An 18,091-nucleotide genomic window follows, 5' to 3' on the forward strand; every position below is an offset into this window, starting at 1 on the left:
AGGAGGGGGGATGTATTTCACTCTTGCACAGTGGGGAATCCTTTCAGTCCTGTGCAAGGTGCTGAAACCATTTGAAGTTGTGACGTTTGAGGTGAGTGCAGACTCTGCTAGTTTGAGCCAAGTCATTCTTTTAATTAGACTATTGGAAAAGCAGCTTGAGAAAATGAAGGAGGAGCTGAAAGCAAGCAATTCAGCAAAGTATGTTGGCCTTGTCGATCAAGTACTTAATTCGCTTCACAATGATCCTCGAGTTATTAAGATCTTGAACTCGGATCAGTACGTTTTGGCCACTGTGCTTGATCCAAGGTTTAAAACCTACATTGAGTCTTGTGAACTTTTGCAAGGAGCTATTGCTCAGCAAGTTGGCCACTGAACTGAGCCTCGGCTTCACAACGTGTCCTCCTTCACTTTCTCAAGCTGCTGCTGCTCGTAAAAAATTAAATTACCCAAAAAGAAGCAGGGAAGACGCAGGGGGCAGACCAGAACAATTTAACATCTGGGCTGGTTTGAAGGATTTTTCAAAAAAATGTGTCAAGTTGCCCATAACTCCATCCAATACGAGTATAAACATGCAAAGGATGGTGGAGGATTACTTTCAAGAGGTAGTTGATATGGAAATGTCAAACAGTCCCTTTCCTTACTGGGAAGACAAGCAGGCCATTTGGAAACCCATGTACAAACTTGCTTTGCAATATCTAAGCTGCCCACCCTCCAGTGTGTACTCTGAACGAGTGTTCAGCACAGCAGGGAACTTAGTCAGTGATCGCCGTAGAAGGTTACTTCCCAAAAATGTGGAGAAAATGATGTTTATAAAAATGAACTACATCTTCCACGAGGAAGGCCTTCACCATCCAAGCACTGACTTCTCTAATGGCGGATTCAAGCGGCGATGAATTGATAGTCTGTGATGATGACGTACACACTGATGAGGGTGAGGATGAAGCTGAAGATGATGACGATAACATCTTTTTAAAACTTTCTATGTAAGTGTAGGGTGCAATCTACCCCCAAAGAGGAAAGGGACTTGTGGCATTTCCATATCACGTACCGTCTTGAAAGGCTGCTGTTTGGGCAATTTATCCTTAAGGGTAGGGTTCATAGACAGAGTGACCCCAAACTGGCTTTGTCCATTTCAATTAATATTGTACAGTCTATAACGGCTGAATTTTTTGTTTTTTTAAACAAGTGGAGGGGGGCCTATAGAGACAGAAAGCAAACTGCCTTTTTCCATTTCTTTACATATTTAACTATAAGTGTAGGGTGTAATATACATCCAAAGACGATGGCTGCATTGCCAATATGCATAGATGGAGAGGAAGACAATCTGTTTTGTGTGTAGAATAAATGAAGGCCTACCAACGAAGAATTAAGCTGTTTTTTGGATGATTTATTACCTCTACAATTAGATTACTTATCTCTAAAACAGTTGAAGCACTAAATTGGGTTATTTTAGGCCCAAAAACATTGATTTTCCAACAACAAAACCAAAACCAAAACACGCAATGGCGGTTTTGCAAAACCAAAACCAAAACACGACGGTAATCCAGATCCAAAACCGAATCCAAAACCAAAACACGGGGGTCAGTGACCATCTCTAGTAGAAATATGCCTGCCCCTTAATAAAAGCAATAAATGGCTATATTTGGTTCTGCTAATGCTCTTTTATATTAATCAATTTGCATTTTGGATTTATAGATTCTTTGATCACTACAGTGGTTGTTCTTATTGTGATTGTATGCAGCTCTCTGTACATTTATGTACCAATAGTCATTTCTTGTCAGCACATAAATATAAAGGAAAAAAAAGACAGTGTAGCCAATTTCGCAATTTACCTGACTATTTTGTGTACCTTACTGAAGGTATTACGTTTTTTACTTCTATTTTTCCCTTGTTTTTACACTTTTTTTTACTTTAGGGTAGAGTTTTCCAGTTAAGAGAAAGATGTAGTGCGTGACTTGAGTCAATAATGTACTTAGATTGTTATAGGCAGGGAATGGTGCATTTGTTTTAGCTGATAAATGGGTTTTCAGCCCATGTGACACTACCATTAGCCAAGAGAGACCTTGAAAATCTGTAGTAACACTCAGTATTGGATCTGTGTCGGTCTGTTAGTAATGGATTGTCTGGAATAGCTGATTCGCATATTCTATGCAAGTATTTATGCTTTCGTTCTGATGTTAGTCTATGGCGACAGCATTTTAGCATTCTTTGTCAACATTAGAGGTGGTGCTAGCGTTATTGACTTTATCTTTTTAACCATCACTTTGCATGCTTGGTGCTACAAATGGTAACACATTTGACTGTCAAATTGTGGGGAAGAGTTAAAAAGAAATATGTGACATTTGCCTTATCCCTGATAACATATGCAAAACCCCGACAAGTTGACCCATCGGTATAAAAACAATAGATCAGTTGATGAAGTCTATCATCACCAGTATTTTCAATCTAATCAGGATGAATTTTATCGAAGAAACAGTTTTGTTCCAGAAATGTTTCTTTTTTTATATGTCTTCAACCTTAATTGCCAGTGGCACAAGTCTTCATTTTGGGGGTAAATTTAGTTTTATATACTTATTATAAAATTGTTTTGTAAAATTGTATGTAAATTATTTATTTACAATTATTAAAATTCATATATTTTCAACATTTCTATGTAAATATTGACTTTAAATGAGGATATCCCTGAGTATTGAAGCCAGGATGGGGGGATCTGTGCATTATAACTATCCCAACTCTGAACTTCTCAACACTTTCTGTAGTCTATGGCAGTGGTTCCCAAACTTTTGCAGTTCGCGGCACCCTTAGTCTCCAAATTTTTTCAAGGCACCCCTCCAAAATAGTTACTGAGCAGTCCTGTTTTAGAAGTAGTTGGGTCACACTGCCCCCTCTGCATCCAGGCACACTGCCCCCTCTGCATCCAGGCACACTGCCCCCTCTGCATCCAGGCACACTGCCCTCTGTCACGCCGTCCCCCTCCTCTGCCCTCTGTCACGCCGCCCCCCTCCTCTGCCCTGTCACGCCGTCCCCCTCCTCTGCCACGTCCCCCCCTCCTCTGCCCTCTGTCACGCCGTCCCCCTCCTCTGCCCTATGTCACGCCGTCCCCCTCCTCTGCCCTCTGTCACGCCGTCCCCCTCCTCTGCCACGCTGTCCCCCTCCTCTGCCATCTGTCCTCCTCCTCTGCTCTCTGTCCCCCTCCTCTGCCCTCTGCCACCCTCCTCTGCCCTCCTCCTCCGCCCTGTCCCCCTCCTCTGCCCCCCTCTTCTGTCCTCCTCCTCTGCTCTCTGTCCTCCTCCTCTGCCCTCTGTCCTCCTCCTCTGCCCTCTGTCCCCCTCCTCTGCTCTGTCCCCCTCCTCTGCCCTCTGTCCCCCTCCTCTGCTCTCTGTCCCCCTCCTCTGCCCCGCACCAGCCATATAATAAAGAAAGATCACAGAAACTTACCAATCCGCGCGGCGCCGGGACCCAGCAGCCTCCTCTCTCCCGCAGCTGTCACTGACGTCGCGGATTGGTAAGTTTCTGTGTTCTTTCTTTTTTCTATGTCTAGCACCCCAGTGACTGCGCCGCGGCACCCCTGGGAGCCGTGGTGCACACTTTGGGAACCGCCATTCTATACCTTTACTGTTGCTGGGCAAAGTTTTAGTAACACAGAGTGTGTTTTAGCACTACCCCCTATATGGAATTTGTCTTTGGAGGGGCCCATTACACACCTACTTCAATCTAAACTCCTGGTACAGACAAACACGAAGAATGTGTCTTATCTCTTTCTTTGTAAGGCCTCAATCGAACAGATTATTATTCCCTGCAGAATATTAACTTGTATGAACTATTAAAAGTATAAGCACATATATATTGATTACTTGAATTCATCCAAATTCCGTTAAATTTATAACACTCTGGAAGGTAATCTGTGTAGGTTCCATCATCTGCTGACAAATTGGTAAGGTAACACCAGATTTGAACATATGCTCTGCCCCAATGGTCAGATAATGTGCAATTTTATCACCTGCATGTGTGGCCAAAATCAACATTGATCATGGCACTTGGATTGAGTGGCATGATTGGCCTGTATGTGGCTACCATAAATCATCAACATTTATTTATATAGTATCATCAAAATTCCATAGCACTTTACAATTGTGAACAAATACAATAATAAAATAATACTAGGTAATACAGACAGAGCAGTAACCCATATGGCCACTGCAAGTTCTCAACAGGCTTCAGAAAACTCACAACCTACCTTAAAAAACAAGCGATCGAAAAGTCCCGATCATAACCTAATAATGCACTGCCTTATCTGTGGCAACAGAGTCAAAATAGATGTCAGTTTTCTCCAACAACAAAAACGAGCTCTAGAGAGCTAACGGGGAATTATCAATTGTTTTCAGTGTACTCTCCCAAGAAAACTGAAAGTTATTTCATGTTTTTCCTGCAGTTGACAGTGCTGTCTATAATAACCTGCTTTCTTCTGGAAGCAAGCCCTTAAATTTTCAGTTCCTAGAATGTACATTAAATTTAGTTACACTGATGGATGAGGGTTTGGAACACATACAAGTTTTAAAAAGTGTAAAAAATACACAAACAAAATTATAAACATAAGCTTAATATACAAAAATAAAAAATAAAAGGACCAACAAACCTAAAGTACGTATTTGCTTATATAAAAAAAAAACCTACTAATAACATACACAAAACATACATGTAAAAGTATCAGGAGCTTATCAGTTCTGACAAAGCTGTGATTGTGATGGAAGATATTTTTCTACTAAAACTGGGTACACACTACAGAAATTTCGACCAACTTTTTATGCCGAGCGATTTTACATGCGATCGATGGTCCGATCGCTCGGTCCATGGACTGCATACACACTAGCCTTGTTTAGGACGATAAAGGGAAGAGTGGACATCCCTTTAGCGACTTTTTTCAGCCATATTGTCGTGAGCAATGACTGTAATTTCGTAGTCACTGTTGTGGATCGGTCGGAAGTTTATACACACTACACAGCGGAAACGAGATTGGAACGAAAATATTAAACGGTACAACCAACCAAATGAGGCGACAATCGTCCATTTGGGCAGACTTTAGACCATCGTGTCACTACACACACTGACCAGACTTTTGAACGAGCGATCGTATGTTGGCTGTTTGAGCTGATTATTGGACGAAAACAGTGTAGTGTGTACCCAGCTTAACACTATACTTCATATGCAGTAATCCCATTGACTGTTCCCAGTCTGACATTGCTGATAACGTAGAACAATAGATTGTGATCAGTTACACAGTGAATGTTAATACAATGTGGAATATCTCAAATTCTACCAAGAGATGAGAACTTTTACATACTGTAGATATCTGTGAACAATATTAATTAAATATATAAATAACTACTAATTAGTAGTTTCTATTTTTCAGCTAGATAAAGGAGCCCCTATTTTCATGAGCCACTGAAAAACTTCAACTTTACTGAAAATTGAGGTGTCGATTTACCTATTTTAGCAGTTGGCTAGCACTTAAGACAACTTGTGTTTTAAATTTATCAGCTCTATAATAAAAATGAAATAATAAAAATAAAGATATTAACACCGCCAGTAGCAAATTGCTGCCTGATGAGTGCACTCAGTCTGCACCATTTTGAACACTTGGTCAAAGTATTAAAAACGATGTGTTCTAGCGACAATTATCATGTATAACTGGTGTCAGGAAACACCCATGACACCAACACCAAGCAACCAAAGCCCTCCTTATGCCCATCCTATATGCTCAATTCCAGCCTATAATGGAAACCCTGCAACAACCAATACAACATGTACGCAAAAACACTATTTTATACCTCCAACTCCCATTATAACTGTGAATAGCTATCTGCACCATTTATATTTTCACCATCTTGCCCTGTACCTACATATGTAAGCCTGTATGTGATGATTATGTAGTATATCTAATGACTGATTGTTATTTTCTGTTGAATTCATGTATAACAATGTGAATATTTTATGTAACCTTGTAGGTGGGGGTGAGGGCTAAGTGTAAAAAGGGTTTAAATTCTTCTGCTTTAGACATCAGATTGTGCATTTTCATGAGGGAGTCTATCAAGACTGACATGTCCCATTTTCTTCAATTGTGCTCCCTCACACATCAGGGGGTAAATGTATCAATCTCCGGTTTCTTCAACTCGCGGGAGTTCGGCGAGATGACAGCTAAAATTTAAAGCGGCGCTGCCTTGTAAAGGAAAACTTGCCTTTACAAGGCAGCGCCGCTTTAAATTTTAGCTGTCATCTCGCCGAACTCCCGTGAGTTGAAGATACCGGAGATTGATACATTTAGCCCCAGGTCTTAACTAGTAAGTAGTAACTCTGATTTTATTTCCTATTTTATTTTCTGAAACTTATTTGTGTAATATATTGTATGTCTTGTTATTAATTTTTGTAAATAAGCATTGAAAACATTTTTCAGATTAAATTAATTTAATCTAGTGTATTCTCCGTGATTCTTTGTGAATTTACAAAGTCCAGGGAGGCTCATGCTACATGTGTATGTGATTTAAGTGTGAAACCTTAATAAGTGGTTCTGGTGAACGTAAGAACACCATAATAAATCCTTTGTGGTGCTAGAAAAGGTGTATTCATTGCTAAGTGACTAGGGTGACACCTCTACGGGGACTGCTATCTGACCTAATTCATCAAGGGGGAAAAAGCTTTGCTTTTCTCTGCCAGCAATTAAAACCTACCACCATCTCTGGATAATGTTAGTTAGCTTTCAGGGCTGCCGGATAGGGTATAAAGCAGAGAAGCATTCACTTCTCTTAATAACTTCATGGCTACCTACAGGCTCTTCCCCTCGTATCAACAAGCAGCTTTTACAAATTATCCAGTACAGATGGAAACGGATGGTACTCCAGACAAGTTCCCCTCTGAAAAGTAAACGTAGCTGAGATATCAAAGTTGGAACTTACTCTAAATGCTTAGTAAATAAACCAGAGAAAATTAAGCCTGCGCTCAGTATATGCGATATTTTATATGGTACCAGCTGCGTTGCAATAAGCCCACGCTCAGCATATCCCAAATTATACATGGAACCAATTGTGTGTCAATATAAATGCTTATATATGTATACAAAACAAAAAGTTGTTGTCGGCGTCCATCCTTACCACTGCATATTTGTGTGTATCTAGCAAAGTAAAAACATGAGTTATTAGTCCGTATTTTGATTAAAACATTTAAGCCTGCATCCCAGCATCAAGGGAGGCGAGTGCATCTGACTTTAACTGCATTTAAATGATGTTTTAAAGCATATACGTCAGTGTAGGACTTGCACATATTGAAGTGCCCTTAACACGGGTTGCAGACTTAAATGTTGTGATCAAAATATGAACTAATACCTCATGTTTCATTTTGCTAGATACACAAAGATATGCAGTGTTAAATATAAGTGCTGACAACTGTCTTTTTGCTTTGTATACATATATGGGCATTTGTATTGCCACACAGCTAGTACCATATACAGGGACCTATTTATTAAACCTCATTTTCATATCAATTCCCAGAAAACGGCTCGGGGAATAGACGCCAATTAAAGTATTTATTATATTATATATCTATCAACAGTTCATCGCAGCAGATATCATAGATATCTGCTGCTTTGCACTTTTCTTCGTAATACATAGCAGTCCCCATAGATGTCTATGGTGACTGCTATGTACAATTTAAGAATGAATGAAAATCCTTTTACATGTACGGTAATTTACGTCAGCTGAGGCTGATGTACATTATCGTTTCTGCTATTTTTCAGCACTGTTCAGCTCTGCTCCGAAGAGCAGAGCTTTACAGCGCATGTGTGAAGGGATCACATGATCCCTCCCTGTCATACTCCGCTCTCTGCATCACTGAAATGTAGAGAGGTTTTCAGATGGAGCATGCACAGGAGGTTTCTTTGGACCGCACAGCAGCTTCGGGAATGAGGAGACAGTGAAAAGGTAAGTTTTTAACTTCACAGGAACAGCAGTTTTTCGTGACTGTTGTTCCTGTGGAGATTTTTTAATAAATTTGAGAAATAGTTCAATCCTTATCCATGCGATAAGGATTGACAAATATTTTTCATTTTTGACGAATATTGATAAATGTGTCCCATAATATGGGATATACCGAGCACAGGCTTTTTTTTTCTCTGGTTTAGTCTCAAAATATTGCCTTATGTTGTCATAGCATCTGTCCATCAAGCCTATTTAAGGCTCATTTGGGTGTGGCTCACAAGCCAGCCCTTGCTAGATGTAAACTCCTATACCTGGGAGGTGAGTGCATATAATGAGATGCCCTTGATGCTGGGATGCAGGCTTAACTGTTTTGATCAAAATATGAACTAATACCTCATGTTTTCATTTTGCTAGATACAGATATGCAGTGTTTAGGTTAAGCGCTGACAACAACTGTCTTTTTGTTTAGTAAATAAAACCTCAATCCAATTAATGAAAATAGGGTCTATGCCACTGCACCAAGGAACTTCCATTGAATCAATGGCTTTTTAGGCTTCTTTTGCGTGAATCTTAATATATAAAGATTTAGAAGGGAAATGCATTAAGCATTAAACAATGCATGCGTGAATGCTTGCAGGCACGTTTGCAGCTGATATAGAAAGGACCAGCGGATGGCTAGAGCACTTCGAAGCAGCGTTAGGCAAACTACCAAACCCTATCCTCTAGCACAGAGGAGGGGGATTTTTGCATACCATCAGAGGACAGGTATAATTTGATAAATACCGAAGGTACAACATTATGGGGGGAATTCAATTGGCCATGAGGTGCTGCCACACATTCCCACGTTATCTGCAACGCAGATTGCCAGGCGATGCAGTAACAAATTTTCGTTCATTTTCTCCTTGCATATTTATGCGACGCGAGAGAAAATGAGCAGATTTTAGTAAAAAAAACTCTGATGCAGTGTTCCTCCGGAGGCACATTGTGACACCTTGAGGCCAATTGAATCCCCCCTATGTATCACCGTGTTATGCTATGTTTGTTACCTTAGACCACTGCCCACCTAGACCCCTATACATTAACAAGCTTGTGCGCATATTGGCTTTAAGCATAACATAAGTTCCGAAAACTAAAGAAACCTACTGCAATCATGAAATATTTTTAATGAAACACTCCTTGTCTGGACACCTTTTACATTGGGATTTAGTGATACAATGATTAGGTTTGCTCATGTACGATTTAATTATCGTATATACTTGAGTATAAGCCGACCCGAATATATGCCGAGGCACCTAATTTTACCACAAAAATCTGGGAAAACGTATTGACTCGAGTATAAGCCTAGGGTGGGAAATGCAGCAGCTAAATTTCAAAAATAAAAATATTGGGGGGTGGATTCTATGCATTAGATAAATACATATCCAGCTAGTACCATAACTGTGCGTATTGATAAGCACATATTCCCTGAAAGTACAGTCCAAAAATGACTTGCTTCCTTTAATAAACGCAGGCTCCCAAAATGTCTCCAAATGTACCAAAAATCATTAAATACCCACATAAGCCCACTGTCCACGAAAGTACACAGCCAGAGGAATGAAAAAAAAATGTCTTATTTACCTTCCTTGGTTGGTTAATTGGTGACCTAATTCTTTTGAGCACTAGGAGGGAGGGAGGGAGGGATTTTCTTCAGCCCTTAACTTCCGGTTCCACTAACAGGAAGTTTGGCATTTGGAACACAAGTTTGCGTTCCAAATGCCGAACTTACTGTCGTTCCACTGCGGAAGTTAAGAGCTGAGGGACCGGAGAACAGATAAGTGGGACCCTCACTCGAGTGTAAGCCGAGGGGGGCTTTTTCAGCATAAAAAATGTGCTAACAAAGTTGGCTTATACACAAGTATATACGGTAAGAAGATGATAACAATAAAGCCCATTAATGACCCCTTACTACTACATTTGCTCAAATAGGTCTACAACTTGGCCACTAAGAGCATTGCATGGTGCACACCTCCTAATGGTTTTCAGAACTGCCCCTGAAAAGCCACTCTGCACCTAGCTTTGAGAGTTTGCGGATTCACCTGAAAAAGGACATGGAGAAAATATTGAACACGTCACTTAAAAAAACAACCTATTACCACCTTAGAACCACCTAATTAATTTAAACATATACATTTTTCTACTAAAATACTGCTTGGTCAAGGTTTATTATGTCTTAAAATGTCCTCAGTTGGGCATCATACTGAAGATAAGGAAGAGAAATGAAAAATCACTGCAGTATACTGTAAGGTTTAAACAGATCACATAGCTAGAATCACTTGAACACAGCTATTTTAAATACTCCCTCCTCATGTAATGTTCAATAAGAAGTAAAGCTAATGGTGAACACCAATTCTTAGGCACCGAAAAATATGAAAAATTGTTTTCAATCCTCATCGCATAGATAAGGATTGAACTATCGTTCATATTTATTAAAAAAAACTCCACAGGAACAGCAGTTCTGGAAAAACTGCTGTTCCTGTGAAGTACAAAACTTACCTTTTCTACTCCTGTTCAGTTCCGGAGAAGATTGCGATCCAGTGTCCTCTTCTCACTCCGGTGCACATGCGCCGACTGAAAAGCTTGGGCATGCGCACAAACATCCCTACACTGTACAGTTGCCGAGAGCAGTATGAGACGGGGAGGGATGATGTGGTCCCTCCACACATGCACTGTAAAGCGCTGCTCTTAGAAGCAGAGTTGAAAACTATTAAATACGGTAATGTATGCCAGTCCGAACTGGCGTACATTAACGTGAACAAGTGGGCATTTTTTACACTAGTTGCAGAGCAGTCTCCACAAAGTATGGGGACTGCACTGCATTTCGAAGCAAAGTGATATCTACTGCAATGCACTATTCATAAATTTACATGACACTTATATTGACATCCGGTGAATTTACAGGAAAATCTTCAATCATAAATAGGCCCCTTAGTAAGAGCATACTGTACCTCTCAGCATTGTCAAACTGGACATGATTTGACTGTGCATCTGTCAGGCCAAGTGACTGCATCACACTGGAGATATATGTTAGTGCACACAGAACAATATTGGTTATATTCCAACATTATTTTCCAAGAGGACCAAAATTTATAAGATTGATTTTGACAGAACCATTATCAGGCATTTTTTGTTATTTTGAGACCAAACACACAGCAATAATATCAGGCAGACTTCACCAGCATCACTGTACATAGCTAAAAATACACAAAATATTCACACAAATTCAAAATGGACAGAATTATTTTAACTTTATGAACCAAACCTGTTCCATTAACTTGATGCGTTTGACTATAGAGGTTAGTATATTAGATTAAGAAGACTGACCACGGGCTAGATAGTGGAGCAGGGGAATATGAGCCTGAATAGGGAATGTTGGGAGTTATGTAAGAGGACAAGTTGGCTGACTGTGATGGCTGCTGCACTTCATGTCACGGGCTGGTGTGACCACGCACCCAGGGCTCAGTGTGACACGGACGGACCCGGGTGTGAGTGACACAATGACGCAGGTTTGTGACATGTATTCCCAGCATGAGAGCAGTTATTGCTCGTTGGTTCAGTAGTACAGTGCACGGGCGAACTTACTGTACCTCAGCCGGGCTGCGGGACCCTCTGCACAGTATATGGAGCCAGGCGGCCATTCTGTCACCCTGGCCCGCAGCAGTCTTTGCGCAGGGGCCATTTTGGACCAACCAAAAAAAAAAATGTTCCGTCTTTACAAAATGAGCTTTTAGATCCCGCATAATGACACGGTCCCGACTCCATTATACAGTCCGCAGATAAGCACTTTATTCCAAGTACCCGTCCATCACGTCCAGCTCATTGTCGGCGTCATACAGCAGAGAAGCGTGGTCTGACAGCACCCCTAGGTCCACCAGAGCCTGGTCCATGTCCTCGGGCAGGAAGACGATGCCCACGTTGAGGGCGATGTATTCCATCAGGAAGGCATAATACAGGATCAGCACGTTCACAAAGAACAATCCCACGTAAAACATATAGGGAGGCTCATTCAGCGTCTGTCCCGGGGAATCCAGGTGTGCTGGGAACATGCACTGAACCTGGCACTACTGGTGTGCAGGGAACATATAGGAGACTGGCACAATGTGTTAGCCAGCCGTGCAGAGGACGTGGGAATGACTTAGTTAACCCGAGATGTAGTGCAGCATGCAGGGAGGTCCACTCCACACAGCACCCAGTTGTAGAGGGACCATGCATATGGCTGGCACTGCAGAGGAGTGAGCCAGGTACTGCCAATGGTCCCTAACGGATTAGCGATATACTGTGTATACACAGAAGAGGGGGCGGTCAATATTACACAGCATGGCTGGTGGGCGGGGATAGAGGACGGTATATGGATATTACTTGTGCAATTCGTGTTGGGGTTCTAGGGGGGGGGAGTGGGAATGATAGATTTTGACAGGCACTAAGTTGTTAATAGGAACATTTCTAACAGTGAAACAAATGCTATTTATTGTGAAATATGTTACTGTAATTTATAACGCACTAATATTATAAATTCCCCTGGTCTGTACAGTAACAGGAAAACAGTTGCAGGTGCATATAGTACATGTAGTGAAGCCATACCACACAGCACCGATTATGTAGTAGTTACAATTCAGAAGCCTCTGGCCATACAGCTACAGCAATTTTTTAATCCACACTGTAATGCGGTGATGGACAACAGGCTGCCCTAAGGCATTTATAGATTTTAACACTTGTTTAAAATGCAGGCTGGTGTGTTAGTACAGATAGGTGTCACTTTCTTTGATGAAATGTATTCTTTTAACTTATTACCGAGATTAAGGGTAATGTGCGGCCCTTTTGCAGGTTAGACCCTTTTGTAGGTTAGAGGGCCGCCTATGAAGTGTATCAAATTGCCTGTCGCTGCTGTGAAGGGTTGCTCTGTAGGCCATATTGCAAATTACAGTCAGTACGTTCTGCCCTGGCTAGCTGGTGGGTACGAGCAACCAATACCAGAGCCCCCCGAATGCACTGGTGTTTAACCAGGCAGACTCTAGTGCAGTGGTGTGGTATAGTGCAAATGAAATATTGGGTGCAAGGCCACCTCAGTTCAAAGCGGAATAAAACTTTATTGAGCTCCTCTTCTACTCCAGCACAAAAGAGCGTAACGGTTGCAGGTAAAGGTTATATGACCACTTTAACTCCTCCAGCACACACTTTACAGCAATAAAATATTTATGACAGTTTATGTACCCAATGTTGTAGGGACAGTCATTACACAGCATCCGCAGAGCCAATCATATACTCAGACGGTAACCATGGTCCAATGGTTCTAGCACTATGCTCGTGTGCACCATCCCCTATGTCGGGGTCGGGGACCCTCCTTTTCAACTTGTAGCCACACTGCCTTCATGCAGTGATCCACCTCAAGTATGGGGGTGCTTTCCAAGGGGGTTCCTACTGTTGCTGTACAGAGTAATTCCCCATTATCCAGGGACCTCCCCTCATCTCTCCGCTGAAGCTGCATTTAACTATTTGGGGGACCACTTTCAGAATATAGTTGTTGCACATCCCAGTTGTCAGGGATTTCTGCATCACCTTATCATAGTCACACACTGGCTTGCTGCCTCACAGTACTCCCCTGACTGCAGGGTCCAACCGTACTGTTACATATGGCACTTTCCCTCCTGCTTAGGGCACATAAATCAGTCTAACGGCATCTGTCCAGGAACTCTCTCCCTGGGTGCTGACACTCATCAGGACTCTATCCAGAGGCTCTCTTTTCCCATTTGCTGTCATACAAATGTGCTTTCGTGGCAGCTGCCACTCACTAACCCCTATCCAGGGTCTCTGGCTGCCATCCATCCATGCCTTTCTCTCTCAGGCACACTCCTCCAGCAGCTTGTCCTCCAAAGGCTCTACCTTTCTGCTGGCCTTTGGAGTGGGGGACTCTCCCCCTCTTGTCCACTGTCATACAAGTGCTGCACCTCTCCATGCTGTCTCTCATTCTGCACGGGTGCCACTTCTGGGCTACCCCTGAAGGTGGGGATCCCCTCTGCAGCCCTATTCTTCACTATAGGGCTCTCTTGCATAATTGGAGGCTCTTACCACCTTACTTACCACCCCTCTCAGGGTTATGTGGGGCTGTTACTGTCCTTGCTGGACTCCATTCCCTGTACAGGGGTTCCTGACTGCCCTCACTGGGCTAGCAAGTTTGCTTACAGGGGTGCTTGCAACTTTTGCCTTTACACTTGTCGAATACCCAGGACCACCTCTTCCATCCTCGGTCCCAGCTAGAAGATGGCTCCCCTCACTTGATGCATATCCCATTGGCCACGCCCCAGTCAGTCATTAGCCACGCCCCCAGCAATGCCGCTACCACTCGCATTATCAGGGGGCAAAGCCTAACGGCTGCCTTTCTTGCACTGTAAAGCATCATGTGTAAACTATGTGTTATTATTAACATATATAGCTCCAACATACAGCATTGCTTTACAACTGGACATAAATACAGTAATGAAACAATGGGCGTTAACAAATGCCAGGTGGGCATTGAACACAAGCTTACAATCTATAGGAAAATAGGAGTCTGGTACATGAAGTTAAGTGCCATATATTGCATATTGGTCCAGCTAGATTGCAATGGATAAAAGTGCTTAGTGGGTATATATACGATCCAAACATACCACAATGTTGGTTCGGAGGTCAGAAGGTTGTTTGAGTATAGAAAGAACATGAATGTAAGTTTTGAAAGAACTGTGTACAGGGGTGGTACTGGTAATCAAGTAGAATACCCTGGTAAACAAGGTGGTTTGGGATTTTGTTAAGCTTGCAGAAAGCTGTATCAGGGTGTGAATTCCAGGGAAATGTTGCAAGAAGAATTAAGAAGGGTATTGCATAGTCAGTGGGGAATATTATGAGTGCATGAATTAAGGCTTTTGCAGTGTCTTGTGTCATATATGTGCATATTCTAGAGATGTTTCTTATGTGTATGTAACGTGATTTTGATACTGATTGGATGTGAGGAATAAAGAGTTTATTGTTATGTTGTCAGCAGAAATAGAGATGTTGTAAACTCAACTTCTGTTAACTTATGGAAAGGTTATTAGCTGAGGATGAAATGGCAGAATAGCAAGTAACATGGGTCAATACAGATGGTGAAAATCCAGAAAGAAAATATACATTTTGGTGTCTTCCGCATAGGGATGATATTAAAACCCAAAGGAGCTTATTCGTTTTTCAAGAGAATTGTTATAGAGAAGAGAGCCTAGGACTCACTCTTATAGGGCTCCAACTGGTAGGGGAAGTGGAGAGAAGGTGGATGCTGAGAAACAAAGTGAACAAGAAGTTTGACAAGAGGCATGATATCCAGGATAGGACAATGTTCTCAAGCCCAGGGCTGGTGGAACAAGGTAAGCAGGGTAAGCAAGGCGAGGGGGGGGGACGCCAAGCTTGAGTGGCGCTACCTCCACCTGCCATCCCTGGCTCCTCCGTCGGCCTTAAAAAAAAAAAAAGAAAAATATTAATTATAATCATCTGATGTCCGGCACGGTGGCGCCCTCCTCCCTTCTCCGTTCTCCATTTGCAATTAATTTCGGGCATGATGTAATCACGCACTTTGCGCCCAACCTTCATTGCAGACGGAGCAGTGAGGAGCGGATGAAGAGGAGCCACGACATAAGACAGAAAAAGAAGAGATTGGCATGCGGGCGGCAGTTGGAGATGGCTGCACGTTAGATCAGCTCTGTGTCTTTCCTCCCACACAATTATCTGTCCACAATTATAAAACATCTAAAAACTTGTGAAGACAGTGGGAAATTATTGTGGGGGTACAAAGGAGTGTCATCATCACTCCAAGGACAAGGCCATATCATCTATCCCTGGCTTATCTGCATCAACTGACCTACTGTGTACCGAACCCCGGCTTGTCAGTTAACCCTTCTCCTGCTGAATCCCTGGTTTATCTGCATCAACTGATCTACTGTGTACCGACCCGGCTTGTCGATTGGCCCTTCTCCTGCTGAGTCCCTGGCTTGTCTGCATCGACTGGTCTGCTGTGTACCGACCCGGCTTGTCGGTTGGCCCTTCTCCTGCTGAGTCACTGGCTTGTCTGCATCAACTGATCTGCTGTGTGCCGACCCGGCTTGTCAATTGGCCCTTCTCCTGCTGAATCCCTGGCTTGTCTGCACCAACTGATCTACTGTATACCGACCCGGCTTTTCAGTTAACCCTTCTCCTGCTGAATCCCTGGCTTATCTACATCAACTGATCTACTGTGTACCGACCCGGCTTGTCAATTAACCCTTCTCCTGCTGAATCCCTGGCTTATCTGCACCAACTGATCTATTGTGTACCGACCCGGCTTGTCAGTTGGCCCTTCTCCTGCTGGGTCCCTGGCTTATCTACATCAACTGATCTACTGTGTACCGACCCGGCTTGTCAATTAACCCTTCTCCTGCTGAATCCCTGGCTTATCTGCACCAACTGATCTACTGTGTACCGACCCGGCTTGTCAATTAACCCTTCTCCTGCTGAATCCCTGGCTTATCTGCATCAACTGATCTACTGTGTACCGACCCGGCTTGTCAATTAACCCTTCTCCTGCTGAAAATCTGGCTTATCTGCATCAACTGATCTACTGTGTACCGACCCGGCTTGTCAATTAACCCTTCTCCTGCTGAATCCCTGGCTTATCTGCACCTACTGATCTACTGTGTACCGACCCGGCTTGTCAATTAACCCTTCTCCTGCTGAATCCCTGGCTTATCTGCATCAACTGATCTACTGTGTACCGACCCGGCTTGTCAATTAACCCTTCTCCTGCTGAATCTCTGGCTTATCTGCATCAACTGATCTACTGTATACCGACCCGGCTTGTCAGTTAACCCTTCTCCTGCTGAATCCCTGGCTTAACTGCATCAACTGCATATAAAACATTATTTTATATGCCATTATTTTGTTTTTCCTGATTGTACATTTACAAGTTTCTACTTTTTACCTGTTATTATTCTACTATTTATATGCCTTTATCTTGTTTTTCCTGATTTTATATTTACCAGCAACTAGTTTTACCTGTTATTATTCTTGCCTATTTCCATTGTCCTTATTACCTCTCCTTCTATTATTCTTTGCCTTCCATGCCCTAATTGGTTATTGTCCTCCATCTTGCTATTGTCTCCCTGCTTATTCTTACCTGTTATCCGCTGTCCTTACTATCTTACTGTTCTGCTATCATTCTTACCTGTCTTCATTGTCCTTATTATCTCACTGTACTGTTGTTCCATGCCCTCCACGCCCTAATTCGTTATTATCTTCCACCTTTTCATTGTCTTCCTGCCTTTGTTCTTACCTGTTTTTCACTGTCCCCACTATCTCACTGTTCTGTTACTCTCTCTCCCTACTATGCCTCCCCGCTCTCACTCCATACCCATACTCTCCCCCCGCCCTACCTCTCCCGTTCCTCCCCGCCATCCCCCGCGCGCTGCTCATCTTGCTAACCTCATCCCCATTTCCCCCCTCTCCTCTCCCCCTTTCTTCTGTGCCCTCTGGAATGCCAGATCCGTCCGCAACAAGCTGACTGCTATCCACGACCTCTTTCTATCCAACTCCTTTAACCTTCTTGCCGTTACTGAAACCTGGCTCTCCGATTCTGATACTACTTCCCCCGCTGCCCTCTCCTATGGTGGCCTCTCCTTCACCCACTCCGCCAGGCCTGGTGCCCGCCCTGGCGGTGGAGTTGGCCTCCTCCTCTCCTCCACCTGTACTTTTCGTGTCATTCCCCCTGAACCCTCCCTCTCCTTCTCCTCTTTTGAAGCTCACTCCATCCGCCTCTTCTACCCCATCTATCTCCGCGTCACTGTCATCTACCGCCCCCCTGGCCCCACCTCCCTCTTCCTTGACAACTTTGCTAGCTGGCTTCCTCACTACCTCTCCTCCGATCTCCCCTCGATCATTCTCTAGTGACTTTAATATCCCCATCGACAACCCCACCTACCCTGCTTCCAGCAAACTGCTCACCCTCTCTTCCTCCCTTGGTCTCACCCAATGGACCTCCTCCTCTACCCACTGCCTTGGTCACTCCCTTGATCTTGTCTTCTCCTACCTATGTAATCTCTCCGACTTCTCCATCT

General features: G+C 43.0%; 1 protein-coding gene across 3 annotated transcripts in view; it reads right to left on the reverse strand.

Moving 5' to 3' along the window:
• The window catches only part of DEXI (Dexi homolog), a 33,893-nt gene extending 21,591 nt beyond the window's left edge, over nt 1–12,302 (reverse strand). For 2 of the 3 annotated variants that reach the window (XM_075179814.1, XM_075179812.1), the window contains exon 1: nt 11,591–12,302. In XM_075179814.1, coding sequence (XP_075035915.1) covers nt 11,789–12,049 — 261 coding nt within the window. In that variant the 5' untranslated portion in view covers nt 12,050–12,302 and the 3' untranslated portion in view covers nt 11,591–11,788. Of the gene's footprint in view, nt 1–11,585 lie in introns of all 3 variants that reach the window. The other variant, XM_075179813.1, reaches the window with a different exon arrangement.
• Between the last annotated feature and the right edge of the window lie 5,789 nt (nt 12,303–18,091).

The sequence above is a fragment of the Mixophyes fleayi genome, chromosome 7, assembly GCF_038048845.1.
Source record: "Mixophyes fleayi isolate aMixFle1 chromosome 7, aMixFle1.hap1, whole genome shotgun sequence".
Lineage (NCBI taxonomy): Eukaryota > Metazoa > Chordata > Amphibia > Anura > Limnodynastidae > Mixophyes > Mixophyes fleayi.